The sequence below is a fragment of the Pseudopipra pipra genome, chromosome 21 (assembly GCF_036250125.1).
Source record: "Pseudopipra pipra isolate bDixPip1 chromosome 21, bDixPip1.hap1, whole genome shotgun sequence".
NCBI lineage: Eukaryota > Metazoa > Chordata > Aves > Passeriformes > Pipridae > Pseudopipra > Pseudopipra pipra.
The window spans coordinates 5,278,857-5,303,097 of NC_087569.1; the positions used below are offsets into that span (position 1 = coordinate 5,278,857).

General features: G+C 56.4%; 2 protein-coding genes across 6 annotated transcripts in view; one reads left to right on the forward strand and one right to left on the reverse strand.

Annotated features, from left to right (window-relative positions):
• Positions 1 to 179: 179 nt before the first annotated feature.
• On the forward strand, positions 180 to 8,311 carry TMEM120A (transmembrane protein 120A). The gene is made up of 12 exons (XM_064677827.1): positions 180 to 395; positions 2,684 to 2,802; positions 3,261 to 3,377; positions 3,830 to 3,889; positions 4,584 to 4,679; positions 4,949 to 5,038; positions 5,436 to 5,501; positions 5,657 to 5,718; positions 5,968 to 6,060; positions 6,769 to 6,833; positions 7,400 to 7,468; positions 7,557 to 8,311. Exons 1-12 carry the CDS (start codon positions 195 to 197, stop codon positions 7,668 to 7,670), a joined length of 1,152 nt encoding a protein of 383 aa, XP_064533897.1. The 5' UTR covers positions 180 to 194; the 3' UTR covers positions 7,671 to 8,311.
• A 654-nt stretch (positions 8,312 to 8,965) lies between these two features.
• LOC135425489 (NADPH--cytochrome P450 reductase) overlaps positions 8,966 to 24,241 on the reverse strand; it is a 28,993-nt gene continuing 13,717 nt past the window's right edge. For 4 of the 5 annotated variants that reach the window (XM_064677821.1, XM_064677822.1, XM_064677823.1 and 1 more), the window contains 14 exons: positions 19,159 to 19,207; positions 18,187 to 18,315; positions 17,623 to 17,772; positions 16,661 to 16,785; positions 15,683 to 15,772; positions 15,128 to 15,226; positions 14,467 to 14,583; positions 13,641 to 13,759; positions 12,316 to 12,497; positions 12,025 to 12,174; positions 11,199 to 11,466; positions 10,570 to 10,715; positions 10,264 to 10,349; positions 8,966 to 10,037 (listed from right to left, as the gene is read on the reverse strand). In XM_064677821.1, coding sequence (XP_064533891.1) covers positions 9,893 to 10,037; positions 10,264 to 10,349; positions 10,570 to 10,715; positions 11,199 to 11,466; positions 12,025 to 12,174; positions 12,316 to 12,497; positions 13,641 to 13,759; positions 14,467 to 14,583; positions 15,128 to 15,226; positions 15,683 to 15,772; positions 16,661 to 16,785; positions 17,623 to 17,772; positions 18,187 to 18,315; positions 19,159 to 19,207 — 1,855 coding nt within the window. In that variant the 3' untranslated portion in view covers positions 8,966 to 9,892. Of the gene's footprint in view, positions 10,038 to 10,263; positions 10,350 to 10,569; positions 10,716 to 11,198; positions 11,467 to 12,024; positions 12,175 to 12,315; positions 12,498 to 13,640; positions 13,760 to 14,466; positions 14,584 to 15,127; positions 15,227 to 15,682; positions 15,773 to 16,660; positions 16,786 to 17,622; positions 17,773 to 18,186; positions 18,316 to 19,158; positions 19,208 to 21,495; positions 21,858 to 24,241 lie in introns of those variants that run through there. The other variant, XM_064677825.1, reaches the window with a different exon arrangement.

Sequence of the window (24,241 nt, forward strand, 5' to 3'; positions counted from 1 at the left end):
GTGTTTGCCATTTACAACGGTCGGGTCCATTTAATTGCTTTCATTAAAGCACCCTAAATACTAAGGTAAAAAACAGCGAGAGTTTCGACTTCTGATTCTTCAGAACGCGAAGTGTTTTAAATAGACGGCACCTCCATACCAGAGTGCTACTCCTGCCTGGTAGGAACATTCCTAGGAAAGGAACAGTCCGCATAATGGGAATTACAGGCCGGCCTGGCCCCGCCCCCAAGCCTGGCCCCGCCCCCCGGTGGGCGTGCCCGGAAGGGGGCGGGGCAGCGGCGCGGTGGCCGCGGGCCGGGCCGGGCTCCGCCATCGCCGCCATGGCCGCGGGCGCCTCGGCCGCCGAGTGCCTGCGGGAGTGGGAGGAGCTGCAGGACGGCTTCCAGCGCATCCAGGTACCGCCGCACCCCCGCCCGGGGGGCTCGGGGGCCGCCCCGGCACCCCGCGGTGACCGGCACAGCGCCCTGGGGGATCCGCCGCGGGCGCCCCCCGCAGCATCTCCAACGGGTCCCGCGGGCAGCCGGCGGCTCCCTCCTGGAGCGCGGCCGCTTTTCCCCTTTTCCTTGCGTCCCAGCCCTGTGCGCCCGGGCAGAGCGGTTGGGAGCGGGGCGGAGGTGCCAGGCTGTGCCGGGCACGGCGCTTGCCAAGGACCGGGGTCCGCCGGTCTGAGCCCCCGGCCCGGCGCGGAGCTGGCGTGGAGAGCCCAGACCTCCCGTGTCCAAGGGCTGGGAGCTGGCGGGGAGAGCCCAGACCTCCCGGTGTCCGAGGGCTGGGAGCTGGTGTGGAGAGCCCAGACCTCCCGGTGTCCGAGGGCTGGGAGCTGGTGTGGAGAGCCCAGACCTCCCGGTGTCCGAGGGCTGGGAGCTGGCGGGGAGAGCCCAGACCTCCCGGTGTCCGAGGGCTGGGAGCTGGCGTGGCACGGCCGGACGGGGAGCGCAGATGCCGTTTCACGCTCTTTATCGCTCCTTATCGCTCCTTATCGCCCCTGTCAACCCCGCTCGGGCCGGCCCGGAGCCAAACTGCCCCGCTGGCCGGGATCGCCGGGAATCTGGGCACACCGCGGCCAGGCTCCTTGTCCCGACCCTCCGTACCCCGTCCCCCTCCCTCCCGTGCCCTGCCACCCACCGGGGGCTCCGTGCCAGGCAGGTGACAGGTATCAGAGGTGCTTCCACCTGCTTTGTGTAATCCCCAGGGCGCGGGCTGTCGGGGGAAGGAGTGGGCAGGGTTCAGCTCAGACAGGGTCACCCAAGGGAAAGGTTGGCTAACCCCATCCCCTGCTGCTGCTCAGGTCACTCAGCTGCAGCTGCACCAGTTCCCTTTCCCCCTCCTTCCCCCCCGGGAGCGGGGCAAAGCGGATGTTGTTGCGGGCACGTCGCTGTTGTGCCCAGATCTGGGGCAAGGGAGGCTTTGAGAAACCTCCTCTTGCTCCATAGGGGTTGCGTGGATGTCCCGGGTCGCCCACTTCGAACACTGAGTGCAGCCACACAGTGCTGGCCCTTCCCATTGGAAACCTCCTCCTGGGGTGGCTCCTGAGCCAGGCTGTCTCTGAGCGTGGTGCTGGGATGCTGACACAGCTAAAGGACTTGTCACAAAAGCCACTTGCTCACAGTTAACTCCAGAGCAAGAGGAGGAGGTGACTCCAGATGGGAGCAGGAAAGCTTGATGGCCAAGCAGGGAATGCCCTGGGAGAGATCAGGGACATAAATCACTGCTGGGGAGCTGGGATTGTCTGGGATCCAGATCTGCTACTGCTTGTTACCAGAGGGAGAAGGTTTCCCTCCTCTGCTCTGAGTTTCACCTTTCTCCTTTGGGAACAACTTTCAAATCTGCTGATCAAGTGCTCGATAAGAGCTAAAACTTGTGTGCCAAGGTCTAGTCCAAGGGTTGTTGTGAGCAGCGTGTAATTCCCTGGTGGAAGTGGCATTCGGGCTGCTGTGGCTGAGGTGAGGCTGTTTTCCAGCTGACCTGGACAGGCAGCAGCATTGATCCCGCACGCTCTCTCCTTTCCTTGCTAAATATAGTGGAGAGTGGCATCCAGCCTTTCCCAGGTGCGGTTGGGTTACCAGGCACTTGGCTGCAGCCCTGCTGTGAGTCTGTCCTCTTTGTCCAGCTCATTGACAGGCTCCTTCCAGCTTCCCAGGGGTGCCCAGAGCCACAAGTCGGGGCAGCAGCAGGTGCTGCACAAACCTGGAGGCAAAGAGAGTCACTTATCCCATCCCAGCACTCAAAGCCATCGCTCTGGGTTACCACGGCCCCCAGTTACAGCCCTGGCTCAAACAGCATTTCTTTCCAAGTCTTTTCTATGCTCTGTGTACAGTCAGTGGTCTCCCAGCCGTGGGAGCATCACCACATTGGTGGCTGGACTTTCACAGCCCGCAGCTGGAGGGGGCTGGACACGAGGGATGTGGAAGGGCAGGACCAGGCTGTGTCCTGTGGATGTGCCTGCACCTGTAGATACCTTCCTTGGGATTGGGGATGGGCATCCCCATGGAAGCAGGGCTGGCTGCAGGCTGTCCCCAAACACACCTGGTCCTCTGCAGCCACCCCTCCTCTCACCCAGCTGCTGTGCAGGTGAAGTTGAGGACATTTTTTAACAGAAGCATCAGCAGTGCCCTCATGGAGGGCCTGAGGACAGGGATGGCTGGGCAGGCAGCTCTAATGCTTGCTGGTCTCTCCTTCCCAGGATAACCACAAGCTGTACAAGCAAAAACTCGAGGAGCTAACCAAGCTCCAGGATGGGATCTCCAGCTCCATCGCACGGCAGAAGAAGCGGCTGAAGGAGCTCTCGGTCTCCCTCAAAAAGTAAGTCGGTGTCCTGTGGCAGCACAGGAGGGGAGAGAGGCAAGGATGGGGCTCTCAGCCCGTGTCTGAAATACAAACCTCTCTGCAGCCTCACTCATGGCAAAGTGCTGTGAGAGGCAGATCTTCCCCAGCGTCCCTTCCCTGTGCCCCAATTTGTGCCCCGTTTGCAGTTCAGAGGTTGCAAGGGCTTTGCAGGTACCATGAACTGCCACGTTCCTGCACCAAGCTCTCCCCATCCTTCCTCGAGGGTGAGAGACTCCTCTGGCCTCATCTCACTCCCATTCCTGCTTCCTTCTCTTGAGCAACATCCCAGCCTGACAGAGTTATGGACTTGCCTCCCATCTGCCTTTGCTGTCCTTGGGGTGTCCTTGCCCGAGTCAGTCACCTGTGGAGTGCCAGCACATGCTGATCACATTCCAGAGGCTCTCCTGATGCCAGTGCCTGTGTTTCCTCCCCAGATGCAAAGCCCACGCGAGTCCCGAGCAGGTATCTTCCATCCAAGAGGCCGAGAACCTGATTAAAGAGAGGCAGAATGTTTTCTTTGAGATGGAGGCCTATCTGCCAAAGAAGAACGGGTAAGAGGCACCTCAGCTCTGGGTGAAACACCAGGTCCACCCTCCACATCCCCGTGGCTGTAAGGCTGCTGTCACCCTGCTCCTGGGGGGGTCACAGCTCTGCTGCTCCACTTGGGCTCCCCAGAGGACACCTGGGCAGGAGCCAGTCTGAGCTTCTGCAGCCCTGCCCTCTTCCTCCTCACTCCTCTGCCTGCTCAGGGCCTTCATCCACCCTTGGACAGTGGCTGGGGGGGGGGGGAAGCCCAGGTGAACACCCCAGTGCCCACAGGAGGTGGGGTGTGTGCTCGGCCACCCGTCCCCCTGCCCTGGGGAGGGGATGCCAGAGTGTTTGTGCCTGGCAGCTCCAAGTGGAAATCAGCTGGGAGGGAGTTCATCCCTGGCCCCAGCGGTGGCACGAGAGGGGACAGCTCCACAGGCAGGTCCCCATCCTAACACCTCTGCTCTCTCTCCAGGTTGTACCTGAGTCTGGTGCTCGGGAACGTGAACGTCACACTGCTCAGCAAACAGGCCAAGTACGGCTCCCTCCTCGCTGCCACCTCTGCTTTGCCTGGCTTGGGATCCCCTTGGCACCAGGAACAACAGCTCCTCCCGGCCAAACACTGGGCTGGCCTGGCCCACCTGGTGTAGATTCCCTTCCTGGGCTGTTTTCTGCATCCTTTCACAGAATCAGCCAAATCCTTGACTCCCCCTCAAGCTCCTGCCACTGGGCTGGGATGGACCATTAGCTCTGACAAGCTAAAAAGGATCCTCCACCAAAGCCATGTCTGGGTTTCTGCTGTGTTAGGAACTTCCTGGAAAGACAGACAGTGGATAGCCCCCTCCTCTTCCCTTGGGGAAACACCAGTGGTTGGTTTTGGCCCAGGAGAGCCTTCCCCATGCCAGAGATGCCCAGCCAGGAGCTTGTGTCCCTCTCCTTCTGTTTCCCAATCCTCCTCTTGGAGACATGTGCAGACTCCAGTCTGCCCAGCTTCCCCAAAGTCTGGGCCACCAGACAGGTTGTTGGGTGGTTTGGAGTGCTTGAAGGTGTCCCACCTGTGTGGAAGCAGCCTGGTGTGTTCTCCTCTCAGAAATATCCCCAAGGCAAGGTTTTTCCCAAGTGTGTCCCAGAGGTTCCAAACAGAACATCACTTTTGTCCAGCTGGGTGGGGTGGGAGGATACAGCATTCCAGCAACCACTTCACTCCAAGTCCTTGTGCTTGCCTGCAGGTTTGCTTATAAAGATGAATATGAGAAGTTCAAGCTCTACCTCACCATCATCCTACTCATTGTCTCCTCCTCCTGTCGGTTCCTCTTCAACTCCCGGTGAGTCTTGCTTGGATCCTGGGCAGAGATCACCTCCCAGGGTCCCCGTGTCCTCTTCTCCCATCCTGCAAGGTCCAGAGCTGAACAGGAGATCCTGATAAAGGATCTGGACACCACCCTGGAGGTGGGGTGGCCTTTGTGGCTGCTGCAGTCCTGCCGTGGCCGTGGGGGGGGGGAGGAGCAGGTCCCTGCCTGCGATGGGTGGGTGTCCCACAGCAGTGCCAGTGCCCCCAACACACCCCTTTACACCCTCCTTTGTGTGACACCAGGGTGACAGATGCTGTCTTTAACTTCCTTCTGGTATGGTACTACTGCACCCTCACCATCCGAGAGAGCATCCTGATCAACAACGGATCCAAGTGAGTCCCTGGGCTCGGGGAGGGGGTGCAGCGAGTTGGTCCTTCTCTGCAAAGCTGGGAAGTTGGGGCCCATCGAGCAGCTCTGAGCTTCCCAAGGGAGCAGCTCCCTCCTACTCAGGGTGTGTAGCAAGCCCTGGTACAGCTGTAGGAGCGGGGCAGGAGGAACTCCCCATGTGGAGGTGGTGTGGGAAGGTGGAATGGCGGCTGGAAGGGCCCCAGCTCCCGGTGCTGCCCAGACCGGAGGCACCGGGTCCTGCTCCAAGCACGGATGTTTCACAACCAGCCCCACTCATCTTGCTCTGGGAGCTGTCAGGTGGCTGCTCCACTTTGCTGGTGCACCTTTGGGTTGGGATTCACACTCAAGACCTGACACCCCTTCTCTCTGTCTGCCTTCCAGAATCAAAGGCTGGTGGGTTTTTCATCACTACATCTCCACCTTCCTCTCAGGTGTCATGCTGACATGGTAAGTGTGTGTTCCCTGTCCCACAGGGGGCTGTGGGTGGCTCTGGCACAGGGGCCTTTGCTGCCCTGACCTGCAGCCACAGGGGCTGTGGGGCAGGCAGGGCTGGCTGTCCTCTCCCAGCCCCATGTCCCCCAGCCAGCACCGTTTCTCCACAGGCCAGATGGGCTCATGTACCAGATGTTCAGGAACCAGTTTCTCTCCTTCTCCATGTACCAGAGTAAGTACTGTGCTGGGACAGGGACTGTGGTTGGCCTGGGGTGCTGAGCGTGCCTGTGGGGCTCTGCAGCACGTGCAGACCTGGCTGCAGCTGCTCACAGCTCTCGGCTTATCTGCGCTTTCCCTTGGACTCTGTCCTGCCCTCACCTCCCTGGCGCTGGGGTGATCTTTGTGGGCAAGGTCATCACGGAGCTGGGGCCAAGAGTTAATCCCTGGGCCCCTGTTGATGGCAGCCACACTCTCCTTGCAGGCTTTGTGCAGTTCCTGCAGTATTACTACCAGAGTGGGTGCCTGTACCGCCTGCGAGCGCTGGGTGAGAGGCACAACATGGATCTGACCGTGGGTAAGTCGGGATCTCCCCTTACTGATTGTCCCAGTCCAGCTGGACCCACCATTGCTGCAGGGCCTGTGGCTGCCCAAGCCTCCCTCCCAGCTCCAGCCCAGCCTCAGCTAACTGGGAGCTGTGGGTTCTGTTAAAGGTAACGGTGGCAGTTTGGTCCGAGGTCAGTTTGGCTGCGGTGTGTCAGTGGCAGAAACAGTAAAAGCTACAAGTAAAGCCAAAGCTCTGAGAGCAGCATCTCCCATAGGGCAGCAGCACCCCACAGGCTGGGTGCCCCCCCCTCCTCCTGCTCTCCTGGGACCACCAGCCCACAGCTGGCTCCCTCGGGATGCAAGGTGGCAGTGGATGTGGCTCCTGGCATCCAAACTTTCCCCAGGAAGCTCTTTCAGACATGAAATATCCCTCCAACACCCCAGGTACTGTGTGTGGGCTGTCACCTCCCAGGCCCTTGTGACACCAAGGGCTGTGCTGAGGGGCTCCAGCATGGGCAAGGGCAGCTCCACTGGAGCAGCTTCCTCTGCTGTCTTAGGAGTCCCTGTCACCATCCCCCCTGCGAGTACAGGTGCCCACGGTGAGGTTGGCATGGCAGGCCCTTCTCAGCCAGGCATGGAGTGGGCACTGAGTCTCACTGCCCGTGTCCAGAGGCACTGGGCTCCATCTGCTCCCTGCCAGCCTGTTCCGGGTCCTCACACAAACCTTCATCCTTTGCAGAGGGTTTCCAGTCCTGGATGTGGAGAGGCCTCACGTTCCTGCTTCCCTTCCTCTTCTTTGGGCACGTGAGTCTGCACTGATCCCTGCAAGAGGCCACAGCCTCAGGTGGGAGCAGGTCATGCTGCAGTCCCAGCTGTGGGGTCAGCAGCCTGGACATCCCACAGTCCCCACAGGCTGCTGCAGCCATGTGAAATGGGATGCCAGGGGTAGGGAAATGCTTCCAACAAACGCTGAGCCTTTTCCTCCAAAGCACCCACTGCCTCCACAACTGGAGCAATGAGATGGGGAGGACCTGGGGCAGTTCTGCCTAGTGCAGAATAGAGCAGAGGGGCTGTGGTTAGAAGCCTTCCAAATCCTTTCCAAAGCCCTTCCTTGGTCAGAGGCTGATGGGCAAAGGCTGCTCTGAGGCTTTCTCACAGCCCTTGAGCTCCAGGTGGCACAAAAGGGGAGGGGATGTCCCAGCTGGGGTCCTCTGGGGATGAGCCCTCTGACCCTGAGCCTGGATGGGGTTTCACTGCCCTCACGTGAGGTCGGTGTGGGGTTTGTGCCCAGAGGAAGCAGCTGGATGAGTGTCAGCATGGGATGGAGCCTGTGAGAGCAGAGCTCTCCCTCAATCTCCTCTCTCCTGCAGTTCTGGCAGCTCTACAACGCCATCACCCTCTTCCGCATGCTCCAGCACCCAGAATGCAAGGAGTGGCAGGTAAGGGGGCTCCCGGGGGGCTGCCCTGGGAAGGGGGATGCCCCAGGCAGGTCCCTCCTGCTGACTTGTGCCTCTGTGCCTCCCACAGGTCCTCATGTGCGGCCTCCCCTTCTTCATCCTCTTCCTGGGGAACTTCTTCACCACCCTCCGCGTTGTCCACCAGAAGTTTCAGAACAAGAACAAAGACACAAAGGAGAATTGAAGGGGGGCTGTGTGGGGGCCAGGACTGTTTCTCCCCACTGCCTCCATCCCCCATCCACATCTCCTCGATTCCGTCCGGACTCTGGTGTCTCATCCCATTCCTTGGAAGCCTGGGTGTGGGACAGAGCTTGGGCCCTGCTCCTGGACAGTCCGGGTGTTCACTGCGGTGCTGGATCCATGCCCAAGCCACTCACCTGGAGTCAGGAGCACCCTGTGACAGCCACTCCCATTTGCTGGGATGTTCTCTGGATGCTGGTGCTCCCCATCCCACTGGGACAAGGCTGGCAGCTGCCTCACACAGCTCCTGGTGTGGTCGAGGCTCCACCTTTCCCCCCCAGCCCTGCAGCCCCTGTGTGTTGAAGGCAGAGGCCCTGGGGCATCCTCATCACTGCAAGGGGGCAGCTGGGGGCTGTGCACAAGTCCTGGGTTCCAGGGTGTGCCTATTCCAGTTCCTCCCTCACCTTCAATCCACAGGGAAGAGGGGGCTGAGGCTCGGGAGGGGTGGGGAGCACCGGGAGCCTGGGCCAGGCTTCACACTGGAGCTGCACAAACAGCACCCTGGGCTGGCATCTCTGGAGGGTGCAGATGTAAAAATAAAGGGAAGGTGCTGCCCCGGGTCACCAGGGTGGTCTGGGAACAGTTTCCATGCTCTGTGGTTTTGGCTCTTTGGGAAGGGTGTTCTGACACAACCTCCCTGACAGGAGGCTGGAGGGGGGGGTCTGTCTCTTCTGGGTAACATGCAATAGGACAAGGGGAAACAGCATCAAGTTGTGCCAGGGGAGGTTTAGACTGGATATTAGGGGAAAATGTCTTCACCTCAAGGGTTGTCCAGCCCTGGCACAGGCTGTGCAGGGCAGTGGAATCACCATCCCTGGAAGATTTTAAAGCCATGTAGATGTGACATCTGGGGACATGGGGCCTCCCCATGGGGCCAGGTGGTCAGTGCTGTGAGTTCCTTTCCATGGCACCCCTGGCCTGCCCAGCTCTGTGCAAGGGCTGTGGCCAGAGCTTTGGCCATCCAAGGAGCCCAGCAGGACCTCAGTGTCCCTGCAGCTCAGGGAAGAGACACCCTGTACCACCACCAGGAGCACCAGAAGAACCAAAGAGCAGATTTGGCACAGCAGCACCCCACTCCAGAGCTGCCATCCTCCCCCCAACCAGGTCCCAGCACTCAGGGTAGGGGCTGCCCCCAGCTCAGCCTAAACCCAGAGCTGCCACCCAGTCCCCAGGTTTCCTCCCAGTTAGCATCCAATACTCCTGCCTCCCTCTGCCCTCTGGCTGAGCAGAGAGAGGGTAGGAAGCGAACTACAGACACAGCTTTTTTATTCCAAGGGCAAATGTATTTAAATAATTTACAATCATTGGACAGCCTGAAAGGTTTTTTCTTTTCTTTCTCCCCCCATGCTTAAATCACAAAGATGTTAAAATAAAAACAGTATTTAAAAAATGACCATACACAGTGTGAGGGAGGGGCTGGGCTCAGGGGAGCTGCCGGACCCCAGGGAGCAAGCAGGGCCCTATGGACTGAGACCCCTCCTCCCACAGCTGGGTCTATTCCCCAGGGGAGAGGAGCCACCCCCTTCCCGCTGCGTGCTGGAGCAAAGGCAGGCATCAGGAAAGGAGCAGGGGGGTGGTGAGGTCTGGGGGGCACAGGGCACCTCTGTGCCCAGAGCCAGCTGCCAGCCCCTCATCCTAGAGCTGGACAAACAGGGCACGAGGGAGGTGAGGACAGATGGCTGCCCAGGCCGGGCCCTCACACCCGGCGGGATCGCAGGGGGCTGCCGGCCCCTCCACCCCTCTGCCGTGCCAGCAGGCCAGGGTGGGCTCCAGCCCCGGGGATAAGGCAACACCTCGTGTTCAGAGAAGGACCCCAGAGCTTTCTAGCAGCAGCGTCCATCCCTTGTGCCCCACATCAGCTGTGTCCCTGACCTCAAGGCAAATGCTGGTGCCACGAGGTGCGCCTTGGGGTGCCGGGGTCACCACGGCTCCTGGACAGCAGCTGAGCTACCCCCCTGCCCCTCTCAACCCCTTCCACCCCCCGGGGTACACAGCCTGTCCTGAGGGGCTGCTGTGGCCCAGGAGGGGTTGGGAGTGGCACCGGGGTAGCTGTGGGGCAGGGCTGACACCGTCACCCACAGCAGCCGTGGGCGAGCAGGCACTTTGCACCTCCCGTGGGCCCACGCCTGGGGACCCGTTCTCTCCCCGGCCCCGCCAGCCCCGCTTTTAGCTCCAGACATCCAGAGAGTACCGGCCCTTCGTCATCAGTTTCTTTACATAGTCCACGGCCTGGGCCTGGCTCATGTTCCCGAACTCGGACACGATCTCGTAGAAGGTGTTCTGCACATCCCGGGCCATGTTCCGGGCATCGCTGCAAACAAAGGGAGCATGAGTGAGACACCAGAGTCACAGAGCCCTGTCACCTCCCCACACGAACACAGAGGGTTCACCCCAGCCCGCCTGCCTGGTCCTTTGCACTCCCCCGGAATCCGGGCAGTGTAACCCTCCCAGGAGCACAGCTGGGGAAACTGAGTCACACTAATTTTCCTGAGAGCAGGAATGTTTTCCCAAAGACCCTTCCCTGCCGCCAGACCTACCCACACACGTAGATATGAGCCATCCCCTCATTAACCAGCTTCCAGATGTTTTCCTTGTTCTTTTTCAATAAGTGCTGGACATAAACCTGGCAGGAAACAAGGTGGGAATGAGGTGAGAGGAGCAGAGCCCCCCAGACCACAGGCTGGGGCGATGAGGGGAAGCCAAGCCCATGCTCAAGGCTCTGGAGACAGTGGATGTGTGCTGGGTGCTCCTGCCTGCCATGGGCCATCCAGGCTGGAAGTCTCCAGCCCTAAGGCCACAGCTGGGTGTAGCAGCAGGAGCAAGTGGTGGGATTAGAGCAGTACCTTCTCAGCCTGGTCCCTGGAGAAGGCCACATTGAGCTGGGTGAGGACTCCCTCCTTCTGGAAGCGGGCCAGCTCCTCCCGGTACAGGTAGTCCTCTCGCTCGCGCCGGCAGCCGTAGTAAAGCACCGTCTCGCCCACCTCTTTGCCTGCAGGGTCACACAGCCTCCATCAGCTGGCCCCTGGCAGCCCACAACCCCCTACCCACCCTCCCCTTGTCCTGCCAATCCCAGCAGTCCCAGTCCTGTCCTCTCTGCTCCCCCGGTCCTACCAGGCCGGAGGAGGCAGAGCTGCACAAATGCTTCTGGTTATATGGGGAAGCTTGAGACTGACTCCCAGAAGTGGCCACAGGCTTCAGCAATGAGTGTGACTTGACTGCAGTTATTTGGAGATGTGGTGGCAGAGGTCAGAGAACTGCCTCAGGCCTATCCACCCCCCAGACATCCTCCTCGGCCAAGAGGACAAAGCATCCTCATGCTGGGCAACATTTGGCTCCTGTTCATCCTCCCCCACCTCCTCTGCTTTTTGCTGGACCCACCAGCAACATGAGCTGCACCTGAGAGGCACCAATGAACCCTGCAGAACCCTGTCCTGCAGGAGCTCCAGCCCCAAGCAGGTTGCTGGGCCCTCACCTTGCTCCTTCAGCCAGGCCCGCTCCTGGATGAAGCCGATGAAGGGGGCGACGCCAGTGCCCGGCCCAATCATGATCACGGGGGTGCTGGGCTTGAAGGGCAGCCGGAACTGCGACTTCCGCACGTACATGGGCACCAGGGAGTTGCTCCCGTTCTGGTCAGGCACCTTGTTCTTGAGCCAGTTGGTGGCCACCCCTTTGTTCAGGCGGCCCGTCTTGGTCTCGTACTCCACCGTCACGGCACAGATGTGGATGGAATTGGGATGAACCTGCAGGGAAGGGATGTTGGCACCACACAGAGAGGGAGCCCTGGCAACCCCACAGCTCAGTCCCCGCAGCTCCCCCTCAGTGCTCAGGAATGAGGAGAATTTTAACCTAATGTTAACACTGGGACAGCTATTCCTCCCTGCATGCCCCTCCTGGGGCTTCTGTCTTGTGCCTGACTCATCACGGGACCATGGAGCTTCCCTGGGTATTTCCAGCCACCTCAGGGCTTCAGGCACAAAGTAATGAGTGAATTTCGACCAGCCCCTAAAATTCCACCTTCTTCCAAGTCCTCACAGCCAGGCTGATGGGTGAAGAGAAGCAGGGCCCCAAGGAGTGCAGGTGGTATTGGGACACAGCTGGCTGCAGTGTGAGACCCTCTGCAGACCCCGTGGGAGCTGGGATAACTTCATGCAAGGAGATAACTAAAGTTGCCTCTCTGATGGAAATTATCACCAGGACAAGCTCCCCACATCCAGTCCCCAGCCAAGGACCGTGGTGCTGTGGAGCTGCAGCTGAAGCGGTCCCTCCACAGCCTCATTCCCTGCTGGAAGCACACTCACCTTGGAGGAGGAGGCGATGGAGTAGTAGCGGGCCTGCAGGCGGGGCAGGAGCTCGCACAGGTGGTCGATGGGGGGCCGCAGCGAGGGCATGTCCTGCAGGATGGCCAGGATGTTCCTGCGGGCCTCCACCACCCAGCTGAGGTACAGGGCCTGCGGGCAAGGAGGGCACACACGTGACCACTTCCCTTCGTGGCTGGCAAACACCCCTTGGGCTCTCTGCACGGCCCTTTTGGGGATCCCCCAGCACCCAGTTCAGCCCAGCAGCGTTGCTGGGAGGGCCAGTGCTCCCACCTTGCCCTCGGCAGCGGACGAGGCCATTTTCCGGAGGCGCTCCTGCTCCTCGGTGTCCGTGGCGTACTGGGCCAGCTCGTACAGCACGTTGGTGCGGGGAGGGTTGGTGATGTCCAGGTAGTATGTCAGGGCTGTTCGGTAGGACGTGGGGCAGGGGAAGGGATGCTTCTTGTTGGATTCCTCTGGAGAAGAGGGAGAGAAAGAAAAACTGAAAATCAGCAACTACCTGCTGTTGCTGGCAGCTACGCATGGCGTGTGAAGGCTGGAGACAGAGCAAGGCTCCAGGGAGGAGAGAGCAGCCCTAAGGCCGATCAGCCTCTGGGCCAAAGCCCCAGTTCCACACTGAAGCACCTCCCTCTCCAGGCAGCTCCCTCTCCCAGTAGCCCATTCTGTGTTTCACAGATGCTGCCTGACAGTTTAGCAGCAAAAAATATTACCCTGTGGTCCTCAACAGGGTTCTCTGCCCTGAGATGTCCAGCAAACCCGCAGACCAAGCAGGGAAGCTCCCCTCCACAGCTAATTTGGGCTCACACACTTACACCTCTATCAGACCTGGCCTCAAAAGTGTCCTTATGCTCATTTAGACACAGAGAGCTGTGCTCAGACTCATGTAGGGAAAGGTCAGCACCAGCAGTCAAGGCTGGAGCCATTCAGCAAATTGAGAGGTCCATAAGGGACAGGCATGACAGTGTGAGGCTGGACAACCTGCAACACTGCACAGGGGGCTACAGGCTCCAGCAGTGCATTAGAGCCACTTTCTCTCTTGAAACCAGGAGCTCCCTCAGGCTTCTGGGCCAGCACAGCTGATGCTTCAGGTCTGGTTGTGCTGCTCCAGGAGTGCAATGGGCAGCAGCTGGCATCTTCTTCCTGCCAGAGGCTGGCTCTGCTGGGAACACTGCCCAGGAAGAGCTCTTTGTACCAGCACAAGTGCTCCCTCCTGGCAGTTCAGTCTCCAAGGCTGTGCCTCCTCTCAGGACTGAATAAGAACATCTCACACACTGAGGGCCCTGTGGAGCTCCGGGGCTGCTGCAGCTGAGGGATGCTCTGGTGGGCTGATGCTCTGTAATTAGGAGTGTGCTGTTACATAATTTGTTGTTGAATGGGCACACTAAACACATTTCACAACTGACCCACTTCAGCTGCTCTCAGCAAACGGGTCTGTGCTACTGCTAGAACAGCACAGCATTCAGAGTGGCTGTGGGACATTTGTCTGCCTGGACGTGTCCCACGGGACCTGAGGGTGATCTGGATCCTGCTCTGGTGGGAAGGACAAAGGCCACAGCTGAAGGAGAACTGCTGACCCTCAGAGGTCCATCCGTACTCACCATCCAGGTTGTTCAGGGACATGACAGTGTCCAGATCCGTGCCCAGGATCTCACCGATCTGGTTCACCAGAGAGGAGTCATTGGCAGGGTACACGGCCACGTGGTCCCCAGACTCGTACCTGGCACGAGACACAGGAGAACAGATGCAACACCTGCACCACTTCTTGTCCACCCCCAGAAGACAAGTGGGTTGGTGCAAGAGGCAGCTGGACAACACAGATCCCAGCTGCTGCACCACCAGGGATCCCCAGAGCCCACAGTAACAGCGGGAGGGACCATTGTGGGATAACGGTTTTAAGAACCAGGGACCTCCAAGTCAGAGACTTCAACAAGGCCAGAGTTCCAGCAAGGACAGGCCAACTCCCAGACAGGCACAGAGCAAAGCTGCTCAAAACCTCTGCATTAAGCCACCTGGATTTGTGACTTTCTAACAGTTTAAGCAATTTAAGCCAGTGAGAGGATTTTTAGGAGCAGGGCTTTATTCCCCCTATGCTTGAACACCTAAGCCAGGCAAGCCAAGGCATGAGCCATCCCCACCTCTCTCTCACAGCTCATCTGCCCTCTCATTTTTTTAATGATTCCTAGAGAATTCTTTCAACTGGGACTGCGCAGCTAGGAAAGGTCTGTGGGGTGGGAGGGACCCAAAGCAGGCAGTGCAAGAGCTGGGAGAAAGTCCTGACGTGGGGTACCTGGTACAGAAGCCCAGAGGGGCAGTGTTAAGTAATCACTGAAGTACTGGATGAAGCTGGTGCCACATCCTTGTTCTTTGCTCCTGCTGCAGACTGCTCCTGACAAAATAAAGGAGCAGTCTCCCACAGAAAACTACCTGATTTTGGAATTGGAGATATCCAGCTCCAGGTGCATCAGGTGCCGCTCTCCACCCTCGTTCAGTTTGCGGTTCTCTGTAACCTTGGCAAGGAAGGGGTTCTTGGCATCAAACGGTCTGGAAGGAAAGACAAGGTTTGGTTCATGTTCCAAAGCACACTACACCACAGCACAAACCAAACTATGATCCTGATGCTACCCACACTGGCACAGAAAGCACGTCCTTTTCCTCCTAAGCACAGCCCAGCAGTCAACAGCTTCTGTCCCATTAAGAACAAGTGACACACAAGTGGACTGGAGGAACTGTCACATCTCAAAGAAATATTTCAGGCCGGAATTAGTTTATACAGCTCATCTCCCACAGCAATACTGCCAGCAGCCATCACGTATTGGCCACCCCAGGCGAGGAAAGGCTCAAGACAGATGCTGTGGATGTACCAGCCAAGCAGCACACGGGGCCACAGGCATCTCCTCACCACTAATGATCCATTAACTGGGGACTCTCAGAGTCCCAGTGGAGATCTGAGCCCATTCCTCTTTGGCAGAGACCGGCTGCATTGCAGAAATGACACTGCCCACACAGCAGGTGTTGTTAGAGACATCAAGGACCCATGAGCCAACCCCTACCCCACATACACCCTGCCCAGGGGGTCGGCACTCACGGCTTCTGGTTCTCGTAGCTCTTGAGTCGGCCCATCTCTCCCGTGTAGACTTTGTTCATGTTCACATCCGTGTGCACCACCAGCTCATACTGGCGGATGCTGGGCGAGAAAAGAGAAAAAAAGTCAAACTGGAAACCACAAAGTACAGCTGGAACCAGCATATATTTTACTTGATTTGCTGCAGCTCAAAAACAAATGCAAATTCCACCCCTTTGCCCCTCTCCAGACGTGAGGGATCAGGAAAGCTGTGCAGAAAACCCAAGCCAATAGGAAACCTCAGCCTCACTGGGAGCATCACAACCAGCACAGCCATCCCCAAAGGTACCAAACCCACCGTGTCCCCACTCAGAACAGAAACTCAGAGCTGGGCTCAAACTTGCACCAGGCTCAGGCCAAGCAGCTCCACTTCCTGCTCTACTTTGCCCATGCCCCCTCCAGTCTGGAAGGGGAGGCAGTGCAGGGGACAGGGAACAGCAGCCTGGGGCTGATGGAATGGCCACCAGTCAGAGGTGGCTAATCTCTCTGGCACCCAAAAGGATCTGCTCCCAAACCCACCTGGACTCTTCTCCTGTAGCCTCCACCCCAAAGTGCTCACAGACTGCCGGCCAGAACTGCTCTCTCCAGGTGATAAAGTCTTCTTCCAGGCTATTCAGGGCAAAAGAAAGAGTCAATAACCCAGCCCCAGCTGGGAGAAAAGGGGCATTCTGAGAAGAGCCATCTGAGATCCCTATGGAGTTTCTCCCTCCACCATGGGAAAAGGCATTTGCCTTGGACCCAGACAGTTTTGGTACCTCCATATGCCACAGATCACCAGAAAAGCATTGTCAGAGCACTAAGTTGGAACTGTTGCTATACCAACCACCCCTCCCTTCACCAGGTCTGCCAAGGAAGGCTTTGTTATTCAGGCTCAGTCTTTAACCACCTCAGCTCCTCCCTTGCCCACTCCTGGCATGAAGTCACCTTCCCAAAAGGCAGATTTCAACATGGCAATGTTCATTTTTCTGGGTTCAGAGCCTCTCACACACCTCACAAACCTCACATCAGACCTTGCAGAGGTAAAGCCAGAGGTTGATGTAATGTCCCAGGGTGCTCAGGTGAGCACAGAAAGGCAAAAATAAAATAAAAATCATTGTCTGAGTTGGAAAACTGCTGCCTCCCACCATAAAACACTTCACGAGGAGGTGGAGTCTGCCTTCTCCACAGGGATGGGGAAGTTTATCTACACAGGCTGGGTTAGCAATGGATCTACAGCAGGACAAAGGCAGAGGAGGCTGCAAAGCCTGCTCCAGTATGTACCTATGGGCATTTAGAGCTGGTGTGGGATTTCCCAGACACAGGATTCCCTAGGATACTCCCTGTGTACAGGGATCTGATTGTGGGAGAGAGAGCAGACAGACACACTCAGAGTTATGCCAACTCCCACAAAGAGCCCTGTAGAGTTTATTTCTGTCTTGGTAATAGAGCCAACTCCCTGCCAAAGTATCCAAGATGCTTTATCCAGCTGTGACCAGCCCCTCCACCCAAGCTACTCACTTGCCATCATCATCTCCCAGCCCAAGCTCAAAGATGCGCTGGGCTCCGAGTTCCTCCAGTCTCTTGTCCACGTACTTTCCCATGGCGTTGAAGTGCTCATAAGTCTTGTTCCCCAGCCCAAAGACCTAGAAGGGAATGCTCATGAGCATAGAGAAGCAGGAGCTGGACTCTTCCCATCCAGTTGACATCCTCTGGCAAGTATCACCCAGCAAATGAAGTTGAGAAAAGACAGCAAGACCTCTCCCACCTCCCCATCCACTCTTCATGGACCTTGGGTAAGAGGCTACCACTGGTGAGGAGGCACCAGCACCTCCCCTGAGCCTGGCCTCAGGCATGGCAAGAGGATGCACTTACAAGAACTCCTGCACCCTCGAGGGACCAGTAAGAGCCTGGACTGCCTGGAGACCGATTGCTGGCCTTTGCCTCCCACAAACCACGCAGCAAATGTTTGCTCACTGCTTCATACAGAGAAGCTTCACATCTCCAGCAGTGGATTTTATCCTCATTTGCAATTATTATGCTGCCTAAGGAATTTGGCCAGGGTTTGGGTGAGGTGGTTATTCAGCTCAGCACAAGAAGAGAGCTACATACTCCAAGTGATTTAAATTGTGGGAGAAGATCTGGCCTTGGGGTGCTCAATTAGCTTCTGAACAGCAGCAGCCTGTAGCTCATTTGCAGATGTTGTATTCAGTGCCTGCAGGCCTGTTTGGGGCTGTTTGTACCAGCAAACCCCCATGATTTAGGGAGTGGAGAGAGAACTCTGATATCTGTATTTAGAGCCCTCAGATGTACATTTGCAGGAGTCCACAAAGCCTGCGAAGGAAGACAGTAGGGACCTCAACCAAAACAGGAGTACAGGACACAGACATGCTGTGCCTTTCCCCCAGCCACGTGCAGGCACAGTGGAGGGCTCTTGGCTTTCCTTCCCAAATTCCAACACAAACTGGAGTTGAGCCACTCACTGCAAACCGCAGACCCGAGAGGTCGGTGTCGGCCTCCTGCAGCCAGTCGTAGAAATCCTGGGCATTGTCCGTGGGATCCCCCTCTCCATAGGTGGCCATGCAGAACACAGCCAAGGACTTGTCAATCTCCGAGAGGCGACTCAGGTCCGACTGCAACCGAAGGACAGAATGAATCCCTAAGGACCCCACAACGTGGTTATTGGGCAAGCCTGTTCCTACGGTGTAGGTGTGCAGAGCAACACCACTGGATTACAAAAGGGGTTGGGAAAGGCCAAACCCACCCAAAATTGGCAGGGGAAATAAAGCCAACCACCCCCACTGGACTGCAAGTCAGTATTTCTACTCCACCAGAAAAGCAATGGGATTTTCCATGCAAAGTTTTCAGGGACTGTGAGAATGCAGAACGGCAAGGACCAAGCCCATCTCTGCATCACTCAGGCTCATCTTTTCTCCCCTAAATGACACTGTTACAAGGCCAGCTGTCCCTTGGCCAGGGTCCTTGGGTTTTTTTAGGGGACATTAATGGGATGTTACCTATCCTGAGGCTGTTCATGGCTAAATTACCAGGTCATACTCCTCCGGATCCGCTGCCATGCCCCGGAGGCCGTAGCGATGAGCGTCTTTGGAGAGACGGTTGGCAAACTCCTCTGCTGTGCCCGTCTGGGAACCGTAGAAAACCACAATGTTTCGGCCCTGGAGAGAAAAAGAAATCCCTGTTAAATGGTGATTACTCACTTGGCAAATGCATGGATGAAGCACAGACAAAGGAAATGCCTGGGATCAGGAGTCCTGGACTGCAACCTAAAGGCAACCAGGAGTCTGTGCTCGTGCAGGACTCCACGCCAGGTCTGACAGAAAACTCAAGGCTAAACTGTTAATGAGAACATGACTCTTGTCACACTCAGAGGGGAGACTCAGGTCAGACTAAAACCCAAAACAAAGAAAAACCCTCAAGATTTACTCTCAACTTCAGGGCTGCAGCGTGACTCCTGAAAACAGGGAACTCCCTGGATGAGAACACAGACTTGCCAAAGCTTTGGGGAAATGCCTGAGCACCAGAGCTCCTGCTCTGCTGCAAGCCAGTTACTTTGAAGTAAAACAGAAAATACATCCAGCCCTTGCTTCTTCCTCTGCTTCCTCTTGTGTCCAGACCAGTGGAGTCAAAAGCCAGTTCTGTGTACAACAATTCCCAATCCACAGCGAGCCAGTTTGGGAACCAACCACGCAGATAAATAACTGCCAGCCAATGACTTTAAAGTCTCTGCCATTTCCCTCTTGACTTTGATCTCATATTACACTTTTTTTTTCCCCCACCAAATTTTCACTTTAATTTTTTTCTCTAAGAACAACTTCCAGGCATAGACCCAAAAAGCTATTCCTGGCTGCCCACACAGCCTTCCCCTGGATGCTCTCTGCAGCAGGCATGTGCCTGTATCCAAATCAGCCCCTCCTGCTGACAGTCTCCTAAGAAAACTGGGAAGGACATGAGCTCTCCCTCCTTCCCAGCACCCCTTGTAGCCAGAACAAGCTGCTTACCGTCTTCTTCATCTTCTCAATGAAGCTGCTGTCTCTCACTGGAGCTACTCTGAAAGACAGGAGGAACCTCCTTTCAGATGAAACACATTCATTTTTTGAGGTCAGGAATAAGCAAGTGGGGAAGAAGTGGCCTCGAGACCTCAGGAAGGCTGCCCAAAGGCTGCCCACTGACCATCCATGTCCCAGGGATACCCATCACTCAACCACAGGGCTTCTGCAACAACCATGGAGCAGGGACTCGGAGCAGACAGGAAAAGCTGAGCCCCTGCCTTACCTCCACCGGTGAACCCTCCCACAGGGAGAGCCCAGGCACTCAGCCCTGCCTGTCAGGAAGCCTTTATCAACTGCTCTGAGAGGTTTCACAGCTGAGCAGGTTACAAGGATCTCACAAGAGCAGGTCTCCAGATAAATCTCAGGGGACAAGCCATGGTGTGAGAGAAGGGAATAGAGAGCTCCCTGCTTCCCACATCACTGCAGGCAGGCAGGATCAGCCCTGCACTATGTTCCCCAGGGCACATTCCCCAAGCCTGAAGTCAAACAGGGCTAAAAACCAGCTATTTCAACCTCAAAGCAGCATGCCAGACCCGAGTCCCAGAGCTGGAGAGCTCTGTGGAGCAGACACACGCAGCTGATCAGACCCACAGAGCCACCAGCAAGGCACCCACTGCCAGCCAAGGTCCTGCAGAGCTGGTTCCCTTGCTGGTTTCCATTCCCAAGCAGAGATGGGTCTAGCTGCAGTCAGATAAGGTGCTGGGGGCTTTTCACAGCAGGCAAGGAGGACAGGAGCTCCCTTGCTGTCCTCCCTGCTGGAGCTTTGGTAGCAGGGAAGAACGTGGGACCCGTTCCCATTTCACAATGGAAGAATGCAAGGCTGGGTCTCCCGTGGGAAGAGAGAAGCCTCCAGGCAAAAAACAAATGGTTTTGGCTCCAGCCCATGTGAGAATGTGAAGAGCTCACTAACAGTTTCCTAAACTCTGCAGCCCAGGGGGAGGGATCTTGCAGATGTGCCGTGGCATTTGCAGAGAGCACACACACAGAGCAGCAGGGTGGGGGACCTTCAGTAAAACATGCCTTCAAGCACCCTCCTTGACCCAAAGGTATCAAGGAGCTCCATAACTGGGCCTGACAGTTCTGAGAACTAACAATCTCATACAGCACACACACCAAAGACAAGCAAAGCCTACCTCAAAAAGCTACCCAAGGCAGCTGTGCTCCCAGAAGAGAGCTGCTTCACACTCCTGCTCTGCTCTCCCAGCAGCTAACACTCTCCCAGAGTTGTCATTTGTCCCCTGTTGGGAACTGAGATATGACAAGCATCTTAAGGGAGCAGTCCCAGCCCTGCCCATGCTGTCGCCAGGACGGGGGCTCGAGAGAATTCACAAGACTCAGCTCTCACTTAGCTTTTGGCTTCCTGGTGAACCTCTTTGGTTTTCTGCCCTCTGCAAGCGAGATCCAATTAAAACAACTGTTGGGTCAACTGCTAAACAAAATGCTTTTTAAAGAGGAGAAAAAAAAGTTTCAGATCCTTTCAGCAAGCTCCCTTTGGAAGAGAAAAGGGTGCAGCACATGGAGCTCGTCCGTTTTCAAAGGAGGCAACCCCACACTGAAGTGTGTGGTGGAGAACAAGTTGTGGCTCAAACACAGAAGAAATAATGAGCCTGGCTTTGGAAAAAAAGGCTACACAACTCTCTGAAATTGCTTCATCAGGGTGGTTTGAAAATCTGAGCTGCGAAAACACACAGGCGCCAAAGGCAGAAACAACACACATTTTCACTGCTCAGCCAGGGAAACTTAGAAGAGAAAGTGTGTTCTCAGCAATGACTGCTCTTACAGCTTAGATAGCTCAAAGCAGTGACAATGAGAATCAGAAGTGTTGGGTGGAGGGAAGGGGATTAACCCCATTGTTGGAATGAGCTGTAGCTTGTACAGATCTCCCACCCTTGGTGAGAACCCACAGCACAAACAGCTCCCAGGGCTCTCTGTCATTTTGACTTCAGGAGAAAGAAAGGAGAGGGAGAGAAGTTCCCAACAGCTCAGCAACAATATCAAAGTCTGTCCCAGCTGAACACCTCTCCTTCAGAAAGTTCCCATGCCCATGGCTTTCCTGACAAACACATAGATACATCCAAAAGTGCAGACACAGCCCAGACACTGCAGAGAAACCAAGCACCGACAGCAGGGTCTCCTCTGGAGCAGCCTGCCTCCGAGCAGAGCCTCTCCCCTTCCTCCTCCTCCTGTCCCAGAGGGAAGAGGCATCCCACTCACCCAGCTTTGGGGCGGGAGGAGCGACCCTCCAAGGTGGAACAACCCCGTGGCCCATCGGGCAGACTGACTCACCTGGCCACGGCCGGCTCTTCCCGCGGGGCCGAGTACACACAGCCCATGCTGGGCAGGGAGAAGGCAGACAAAGAGTCCCAGGGCAGCTGTGTCTGCAAGGGGAGGTGTGGGGGGACGGATCTAACTTAGCTCTGGAGCCACACAGGCCTTCCCATTCTGCTCCTCCTGGGCGCTAAAGCCAAGCGTCAGCCTTTTGTTGAGGAGAAGAGAGCCGGCACAAAAGGTCCCGGCACGGGTCATAGCAGGAGTGGTCCTGTCCCCTCGGATCCTCGTGGTGGGGCTTCGGAAGTTACCAAGTGGATCCGCACAGTCCTGAGAAACTGCAACATCTGGCAGCAGTGGCAGAAAGGAATTAGGAGTGGAGAATGAAACCTCCCAGGATCCTCTGGAGCACACATCCCTCTCCCATCGGCGTGGAGCAGGGGGACGGGACACAAAACCCTCCCCCGGCCTTGTTACCTTGGAAACTGTTTATATCACAGCTGCTTTTATATATATTCTCCTTTTTCAGGAAAAAAAAAAAAAAGAAAAGCTTGATGCTGTAGCTGAATGAAACGATTCCAGACACTGCGTGAGCAACGCTTTGGGTAACTATGGCAGTGCCATTACGGAGGCAGCTCAAAGGAGTTTGTTCTCTTCAGGATCCTATTAAATTAAATTAGAGATGGTCTCTCTCTCACACACACACAGGCAGCAGAGAGCTAATCAGGCAAAGGAGTTGGAGTAATTCCTGCCACAGGAAGCCCTACAAGCACCAGGGAATGGATTTCTGCATAGCTGCAGAATAGAGATAAGCCAGTTTCTGCCCCAAACAATGTTAAAGAGGGGGGAGAAAGGAGAGGGTGACACCCAGCATACCAATGGCTGTCCTGCCTGTGTCTCCCCAGGATGACTGTCTGTACAACTCTGGAGCGGGCACATGAGAAGGGAAAGAAATCTCTGACTAAGAAACATGCAGAGGAGGAGCAGCCAGAGAATAAAAATAAATTTGTGCATTCCCCAGCAATGCCCCCACGAGGAAGCGTGGTGGCCACGGCTGCGTGGCGATCCAGAGCTGCTCTCCCTAATGACATCTGCAGAGCAGGCTGCAGGGAAGGCTGCCTCAGTGGTTTTAATTAAGTCTGAAAATAGTCAAAACACGAGCAGTCAGTGGGATCCCAGCCTGTCCCACACATGCATGTGTTACACGTCACAGGTACAGGATGCCTTCCGATGTGCTGGATTCTGTCCCTTCTGCGGAGACTTTGGCCAGGAAAACAGCTCCACTTGGCTGTAAGGATGAAGAATCAGCAGCCTGATCCCTCACTGAGCTGTGGCTGAACTCAGGGATGCATCGTCATGGCAAGATCATGAGTGTTCCCAGGCCACACAGGCTGGTGGAGCCACGCAGGGAGAACCCAGCCCAAAAGAGGGTGTTTCAACAGGGCATCTGTTTTTTCACAATCAAGGGCAGTAACAACAGTGGCATTTCCTTTGCAGACCCTGCTGAGCTGACACGGTTTTATCAAGGTGCTCAGCAGCAGCTCCCAAAAAACACCAGGAGGGCACTGAGGTGCTGGATGCTGTGTTCAGGTCGGAGACCCTACTTGCACTGTTCAACACTGCAAACAAACCATTAAAGCAGCAGCCATTGTGATGTGTCTGAATCCCTGTTCAGCATCTTCATCCTCCAGTATCCTGAGGCTGAAGTTGGGGGAGCCAAAGTGAGACAACTAAATCCATCACTCAATGCCATCAGATAAAGCAGTTCAGGACAGTTTAGTGAGTCGAGGCAGAGCTGCAGAGAAGAAGCTGAACAAAAGCAACCCCTCTTAAGGCCAAGGCTCTCCACTTCAGACAGAGACAGCCCTGATGAGGCCTCTCTGCCTTCGTGGGTCTGGGACAGCTTCCTTGCCTGCCCACAGGCCCGCCTGACATATCCAGCCAGCCACAGGCAGTGGCTGACAGTGTGACCCTGTGTCTTGTCGATCTGCCTGATCACCAGAAAGGAAACTCCACCCCAGACTCAAGGATTACAAGAGGGAAGGAAACCCAAGGCTGAACAAGCTTGTTTTTCCCACTCATTTTCCTCCCAGTTCCAAGCATCCCATAAAATTACACTGCAAGACCTGCAGGAAGTCTCTGTCTCTGTCCCAAAAGGCAGACGTGCCACCAGCCACAGCCTTGGCTTATGGGGCCACACTGCCCTCTGACCAGCTTGCTGCAAGGACCACAGCAGGGCTGCAGCAGGGTCAGGCTTAATGTAGAGGGAGAAACTACTTCACAGCCTCCTCTCACTCTGCACCTGCCTGGCTGCCACTTTTCCAAAATGCAATAGTGTCAGATGACTTCCAGAACAGCCTCACCTCTTCCCTAGTTATCCACAATGGGATGTGCTGTTGTTCCACATCTCCCATGGGGAGCTCCCTTCCAGCCATGGCTCACAGGGAGAGGCAGCATGGACCCCACGGAGCAAACCCAGGCAAAGTGCCCACGAGCAGCTCAGAGCCAAAACCCCCATCCATTCCCAGATGGAAGCCCACGTGCTGAGGCCCTGCAGCAGCACAAGGTGGTAACATGTACCAGGGGCAGTCAAAAAGCTGCTCTGCAAGGTCACAACAGCCTCTGGAAGAGCTGCACGTGATGAGTGCAGGGTGGGATCAGTCACACAGGCCCAGCCTGTGCCATGCCAGCATCTAATTTCAGATGGGTAGTGCCCTTTCCCCAGCCAGATTAGCTCTCATGGCAACAGTGTTCTCCTCACAAT

Coding starts and splice junctions, on each gene's coding strand:
- TMEM120A (XM_064677827.1), top strand. CDS start 195: ATGGGAATTACAGGCCGGCCTGGCCCCGCCCCCAAGCCTGGCCCCGCC. Junction 396..2,683: donor ACGGCTTCCAGCGCATCCAG/GTACCGCCGCAC, acceptor TCTCCTTCCCAG/GATAACCACAAGCTGTACAA. Junction 4,680..4,948: donor CGGTTCCTCTTCAACTCCCG/GTGAGTCTTGCT, acceptor GTGTGACACCAG/GGTGACAGATGCTGTCTTTA.